General features: G+C 40.2%; 1 protein-coding gene across 7 annotated transcripts in view; it reads left to right on the top strand.

The window, feature by feature from the left end:
• PACC1 (proton activated chloride channel 1) overlaps positions 1-7,314 on the top strand; it is a 91,405-nt gene that overhangs the window by 69,096 nt on the left and 14,995 nt on the right. For 2 of the 7 annotated variants that reach the window (XM_085300145.1, XM_085300147.1), the window contains exons 4-6: positions 3,772-3,868; positions 4,122-4,178; positions 5,483-5,692. In XM_085300145.1, coding sequence (XP_085156271.1) covers positions 3,772-3,868; positions 4,122-4,178; positions 5,483-5,692 — 364 coding nt within the window. The other 5 variants (XM_085300144.1, XM_085300149.1, XM_085300148.1 and 2 more) reach the window with 5 other exon arrangements.

A 7,314-nucleotide genomic window follows, 5' to 3' on the forward strand; every position in this document is an offset into this window, starting at 1 on the left:
GCCGATGCCATGAGAAGACAAGAGGTCTCCGCATCTTACCGGGAGGTAGGGCCGCGCCGCGCCGCGGGGGTGATGCCGGGGCCCGCGGCAGGTGAGCGGGCCCCCTGTGGCCTCCGCCGGGGCGCCGTCCAGCCGCGTGTGGCCGTGCGGCCACGAGCTGCCCCGGCTGGACGCGCTGACTAAGCCCTCCTTCCTGGAGCTGTCTAATCGAGGTGCCAAATCGCGTCCAGCCGTGCCAGAGAGCAGCAGTTACTTCAGATGCCTGCTAACTCAGGTTTTTGGCTTTAAAAAGTCGGTCAAAATAATTAGCAGTAGTACTTTAAATATAAAAGGGATAGATGGTTGGCTAGTGAGTTCTGTAACTGGGGCTTTTATAACAAGAAAATGGTCTGTTGGGCATGAAAAATGACTTTGGTAGCAGAGCTTTCAAACTGCAAACTGAAGGCCTCATTATCACCCTGCCAAGAGCCTGGTGCAGCACCTAGTTTGCATATCAATGTACAGACTCAAGCTACCATAGTTCATTGCTCATTTCTATCAGTCTTCCTAGAGATGTAAGTTAATTGTGTTGTGATTACCAGCAGTAGAAACTTGTAGCAGGTCACCTCTGCATCTTGCAGGCAAGGGAACTCAGATGCGTATCTTCCTGCAGTGGAGCTGTATATGATAGGTAGTTTGGGACTTCATTAGCAAGCTCTAATTTAGTTCAGTACTGTCCATTTAGTTCCAATTTCTGTTTTTTATGCCAGACCAGAGGGCATTGGAAGGTGCTGAATTGGTGGACCAGCAAAAGGCCTGCATGGGCAAGCTCAATTTATGACAATCCAGTGATTGTCAGTATGACAGTAACTTGCGAAAGAGCTTGTATTTAGTGGCAGTGTTTGAGAGAGTTAATGAGGTCATACTGATGCTGAAAGTATGGACTGGACTATATATGTTACATCTCTCCCTTGTGCACCAGCCACCAAAGCACTGCTCTGTATGTTTTCAATTGTCCCAAATCACGTGGAGCCAGCCTAGATGGTGTGCAAGTGCAGCAACTGTATTTCCATCCCATTTCTGTTGCCTCGGGCAGTCTCTGATGCCTCTGCCTCTAGGTGGGATGCTAAAATGTCTGGAATTTCCTTCTCTGAACTCTTCTTTGTCCAGGGCCTTTTCTTCCCTGTCAGTGTATGACTGAAAAGGAACTGCTGGGTCAGGAGCAGGCTCCTGCAATTGTTTCTCACTTGACTGTGTGAGCTGAGCCCAGGAGGGAGCTGAGCCATCTGTTTCAGGCTCTTCCTGTTCTTGACATCCTACCCTATCTCTCAGCCTCCTATTGCAAGCTTATCTGCCCAGCAAGTTGGTGTTCCTTTTGCTTCAGCACTGTGCTTCAGTTGTTTATCAAAAATAGCTTGTATGAAAAGATGGCTTGTGAGACTGAAAAGCATTAGTGCATGCCCGTTTCCACTGCTGTCACTTGCCTTGATTTGGGCATTCTGTCAAACTTGGAGAAACTAGTCAGCTATTGTGCAGTAACATGCTCTTTTCTCGGTTGTTAGGCTGTAGCTCAGCATGTCTGTGCTGCTGTATCTTGCAGGGCAACTGTGCTGAATGCTGCATGCTCAGGACACAGYGCTTAGTCCCAGCCGTGAACAGGGCTAGCCACTTCATGGCTCCAGTGGGTTTATGGAACTTTCCTTCTTGTCCAGTCAGGTGTTTGGGATTCACAGTGCAATTGGTTGTCTTTTGGGAATGTTGTACACCAGCTCAGTTCACTCAGTACAGTACTGTCTGCTTTAGAACTGCTGATTCTAAGTGTAAAAAGTTTATGAATTTWTATCTGCCTCATTAAGTACAAAAAATAAAATACAATTGCATACTAGGTATTTTGGTTCTAAAGAATGCTGAAAGGCTCATTTTCTGTCTTTTTCTTATCTATTCCTACGTAAGTAAGAGTTGCTATAGATCCTCTAGAGAGGGAAATAATAAATGTTGCATATTGTGTTGTTTAAGCTTGTAGTGGGATCTTCTTCCTATCAGGGATAGAATTCACTTGCCTGCTGTATAACCTCAGTTGGTGAGGTGTCTGTACCAGAAGAATGACTTCTGATGCAGAGAGGAAAGAGAGTTAGTCAGGAAACTGCAGTGACTTTGTTAAATTTTTTGGATCAATTCTGGCAGAAAGAAGTTGCATGAGTGTAGCTTGAACTGGCTTTTAAGGTCATTTAGCTAACCAGAACGTGAGGTTCCATGAATACTCTTCCTGTGTCAGAACAACTTATTTTGGGTCAGGTAAACAAATAGACCTGATGTGATCCTACAAAACGGAGTGGAGATTCTTTAATGTATTTTGTTGATAGAATATTAACATAATTGAAATAAGTTTCTTTAGTTCTACCTGGGAAAGTCTGCTGCATATCAGMCCATTTTAACCTGTTAGTTACCCATTTACCTCATGTCTCACACCATGGGAAATCATGCTTTATTTATGTGCAGAGCATTTTAAAAACAACTGGATAACTGCTTTCAGCTTGCACTGTTTGGTGGAAGTGAATACAGATCTATGGCAGGAGGTGATGGAGATTTTACCTCAGTCTTCCAGTGTTTCAAATGAGTGTACTCTTTTCTAGTAAGTGCGAATGATGATTTGTTAATGATATAAAGATGATGATTTCAATACTTAATTAAAGCTGGACCAAAAAGAAGCCCTTAATTATGGATACATGCACGTTACTACTGAATAAGTTGGGGGTGTAAAACTTAAAAGCATTCAGTATGTCTGCTGCATTAACTATGCACSTTTGCCTTGGCGTGAGAACAAGCCTGATCTCCTGGACCTAATCAGGTAGGTGATACTGTGTGTTCAGCTTCCATGGTTAACTGTGCAACACACGATATGCTGTAAGCTCTTCCCTACGTTACCTTGCTACAACTTTTGTGTTGTACCCCAATGTGAAAGAAACTTGGGAAATATGTGGGAGATTTTTTTTAAAGCTGACTAATATTTCATSATCTCTTGTGATGCCTATCTGATGTGACAAGCTTCTGACTTTGGAAGTGTCTTGGCAGTCCAGACCCTAAACTCTGAATAGCAAAACAAGAAAACATCTGGTCCCTGTTGCTGATTTAGAAACACTGGAAGACTAATTAGTTGCATAACCACTAATATATAATAATTTGTACAGTGAGCACAAATAAGTACCAGAAATGTAGATGTCTGTCTGTTGTCTTTTAATGACGCATCTGCATATGTGGCTTAAGATTGCATTTGACTTACTGCCCTAGTACCTGTCAAAACATAACTCACTCTTTATGCACCTCTTTATTAAGAAGTACTAATACTCTGCCAGTATGTGGTGTGGTTTGTTTATGCCTAGAAATGAGTTATTTAGTGACAGAATGAAGTTCCTGCTTATTTCAGAGGCATTACCCTACTTGGGAGTTTAATGTGGGCTGAGGCTGCCAGGAAAACAATAGCTTTGAACTTGAAAGAAAAGGTGATGTTATTGTTGAAGCAGCAAGAAAGAAGTAGGTTGAATTTAATGTCTTTCTGAATTTAGGTCTTTCTCTTTTTGCAGGGGACAAGTTACTTAATTTTTTACCTRTGTGTTTACATAAATGTGGCTTTTATATTGTTGACAAGTGGAGCAGAGGTTGGGTGCTCATGGGATGGGGGCATGATTTTATGCATTTGGTTAGTTGGAGCCTTTTTTATTAGTACTATAGAAATTGCAGCAATTCTAAGTTGAGAGATTGTTTGGAAACTGAACAACTGTTTTAACTATGCAGCTGAGTGAAGATTTGGAGCAAGTATCTGAAAACCCAACAGATCAGGGAGAAGGAGAGATGGAAGATCATGAAGATACCAACTCTGTTATTTTACCAGGTGAGAGCTATTGACCCAGAAAGCACTGACTTTAAGTGCCTGATAAGCTGTTGCTGTGTGAGACTTTTCCTTTTTTATTGTAATTCTGGCAGCAAGTGAAATGCTAAATAAGTTATGGTGTGGATAAGGAATAAATACTGATGAAAAGTCAGAGAGTTTTTCCAGGGATTGAAATGAGAACGTTTCTTTGTCATGAACTGTGCTAGATAAAAGAAAATTGAATCTGAGATAGCTTAATACTTTTTTTTTTTAATGTTGGGCACATCCTACCTGAATTCAGTGTCTATGATAACAGTGAATTGTAAGCAAAGTATGTATCAGAGGAGCAAGATACAATATTGAACAGATGCATTTTTAAACAGATTTTAGTTAGACTATTCAGACCTGCTGTTTGGCAAGGAGGACAACACTGTCAAATGGTTTTTGTTGTGGCTCAGATTTAGGCGTTAGGGTAAACCAACCTGAAGTGGGTATCCCCCAAAGATTTTGCAGCTCTTCAAGACATCTTTTTTTCTTTCCAGTAGTGCAATTTTGTGCATACTAATGTCCTGATTTCCTTGACTGCCATCTCCTGACAGTGAGCTTGGGAACGTATGTGTGACCATAGRCCTTTATAAGAGGGTATGTGTTTTGCAGGAGCTATTAAAAGGCTGGTGTTTGCTGTGGTAAGGAATAAACAGCAAACCATACTATTATAGTTGAAAAGCAGAAGCCTGAGAGGGCCTGACTCACCAAATTACACCATACAGAAAAGTCAGCTTAAAATATGCCTACTTATCTCCTTTTATATGTTGTTTTTTAGTGCTCATTTTGTGTATTCAACTAAGTATTGGTCCCAGTCAAACCATAACATGTGGAACTCAAGAATTCCTGAACTTTTTCCTCACAAATATTACCAAAAAAGTAAAGAAAGTAAGGGGCGGGGAAAAGCAGTGTCTATGTGTCTGTGCATGTATAATTGAGACTAGTATGAAGATGCCTTCCTTCAAAGCTTACTCTGTGAACAAAGTTTGAGAGAACCAGGTCTGTCTTTTTCTGGATATAATTGGAAGAATCCTTTTTTTTGTGTGTGTGTGTGTGTGTGAAACTTTTATCTAACAAGCACAAAGCATTAGGATTTGGGCTTCAAAAATGAAAAGGTAACAAGTATCTAGTTAGTTCTACGATAGTGGCTATGTAAGAATTAGATCTCTCTGCTGACTTACATGCTAAACGTGGTCAGAATCAGTTCAGACTGGGAGAGGGGGGGAAGTGAGTTATTTTTTTTTCCAAGAGGGAAAGATTGGCCATTGGCAGACTTTTTTTCTGTGAACTTTGAACTTTGTTTCTGAGCAGGCCTTCTTGAAAATAAACCTTGTTTTCTACGTTCCTTGTCCTTAAGCAGAATGCCAAATACAACATGTGGAAAAAGAGGCATGGTCTTTGGATGAACATGCCTCATGCTTGAGAAGGAAACAGCTGTCTGACTGCTCATAAAATACAGTAATAGTTGTGTTTTTTAAATGAAATTGAGCTGATGGTTTACTTTCCTCTCAAGCTATTCATCTTAAATGAATATTGCATAAATTCAGCCCAAAAGTCTAAAGTCCTAATCCATATTCTGTTTGGTTCCAGACAGTGAACTGGGTGCCAGTACCCCCTATTTACATTTCAGCAAGACCTGCCTAAAGAATGTTTTTTCAGTAATTCTCCTGTTCATTTATCTGCTGCTTATGGCTGTAGCTGTGTTCCTTGTCTACCAAACCATCACTGACTTCAGGGAGAAGCTCAAGCACCCGGTGATGTCTGTCTCTTATAAGGAAGTGTCCTTGTATGATGCACCTGGTAAGACTGGTAATGGACAAAATGTGTCAAGTTACTGTTCACATTTATCCTGGATTGTTTTGCATGGGACAGTTTTTGATGTTAATTCTCCAGAGCTTTCTATGCATATAATGCTTTGACCCACATCTTTCACTTAGTCTTGTTTAATCTTTGACGTGTTGGCTTTGTGTGTAATGTTGATGTTATAGGACAGACTTTGTGGCAAGCGAGTTTTTGTTCAGTTGGTCACTGTWTTTTGTGGCCAATAAATAAATGACAGGAGCTGTGGAATCTTATGCTATACTTAGCAGATAAGTTTTTGCAGACTCTAGAATGGGCTCTTTTTTTAGAGGTAAGAAGATCATTCATTATAGAAATACTCCCAAAGTTGTTAAATTGAGCAGGGTGGCATATAGGATCTGTACCAGGACCTCAGCACTACAATAGACAGTCAGGTACTGTTGACAGTAAAGAAGAACGTGGATTTATCAAACAACAACAAAATAATCACAGTGCCGCTTTCTGCTTCTGTTCTGCATTGTTTACAATTTGGTATTACATCAGTAGGCAATGGCAGCGTGATGTGACTGGAAAGAAGAGTGTTGGCATAAAAATGCAATGTAGCATCAGAACACTGTGCTGCACTTTGCAGGAGGGACTACTCCACAAAAGCATTTTTGAGTAGTGACTTCTATTATTATCTTCTTAATTATTCAGTAACCATTCATAAACAGAGTTGCAGTAGCAAATACAGTGCAAATAGCATTGGGAACTACTTGTATGTCAGTTTCCAATTCAAAAATAGCAATTTGGTTTGAAGTGTTAGGGCATTTTACAAATACCCCCTCTAGCAATTGTTGCTAAAAGGTGAGTGTTTCATGCTGTTGACAGCTTCTTGTAGTTGTTTTTCCTATATGGTCAGTTAGGCTCAGCTCTGTAAGTAGGTTCTTGCGTTCGGCCTGTGTGGATCTAACTATAGGAGCAGGCCTTTCCCTGTTTTTTTTTTTTAAATGTGAGCTTGTCATACAACCAGAGGGAGGAAACATCATTTAAAAAAAGAGCAACATGTCTATAAATCTACAAGTATCAGCAAGGGATCCTGCCACATCAGAGAACCTGAATTCGTGTAGTCCTTTACTTCTTTGCTCAGCTGAAGTGATGAGATTCCGAGTTGCAAGCTTGGAGCACTGAAGAGAGGGGTAAAGAGTTTGTAGGCTTATGTATTCAGACTACTTTGACATCTCACATTTTGGCAGATAATTTGTTTCAGTTGTGCAAATTACTGAATCATAACTAATAACTCGAATTGTATTTTTTTTTCAGTAATCTGGATTATCTTCAAGTGAGTTTGTTTCCAATAGTAAATGTGACATGACAGATTAGTTMAGGGTTTTGTTTTTTAATAGCCTTCTAGAAGAGAAAAATACAGTACAATGTGTGGGTTTTATTGTTGTTGGGTTTTTTTTCTTTTTTTTTTAATGGCTGCTATTGATCTGCAACCGTTGATTCATGGTATACACAAATATATGAATTTCCATACAGATGAAGAAGTGGTTTGCCCACCTGATGATATAAGTAATAAGGGATGGTAACTGTTTGTACTTGTTTGCTGGCTTTGACTTTTTTTTTTTTTTTTTTTATGT

The sequence above is a fragment of the Rhea americana genome, unplaced genomic scaffold (genome assembly GCF_003343005.1).
Source record: "Rhea americana isolate MKP2758 unplaced genomic scaffold, rheAme1 scaffold_160, whole genome shotgun sequence".
NCBI classification, from domain to species: domain Eukaryota; kingdom Metazoa; phylum Chordata; class Aves; order Rheiformes; family Rheidae; genus Rhea; species Rhea americana.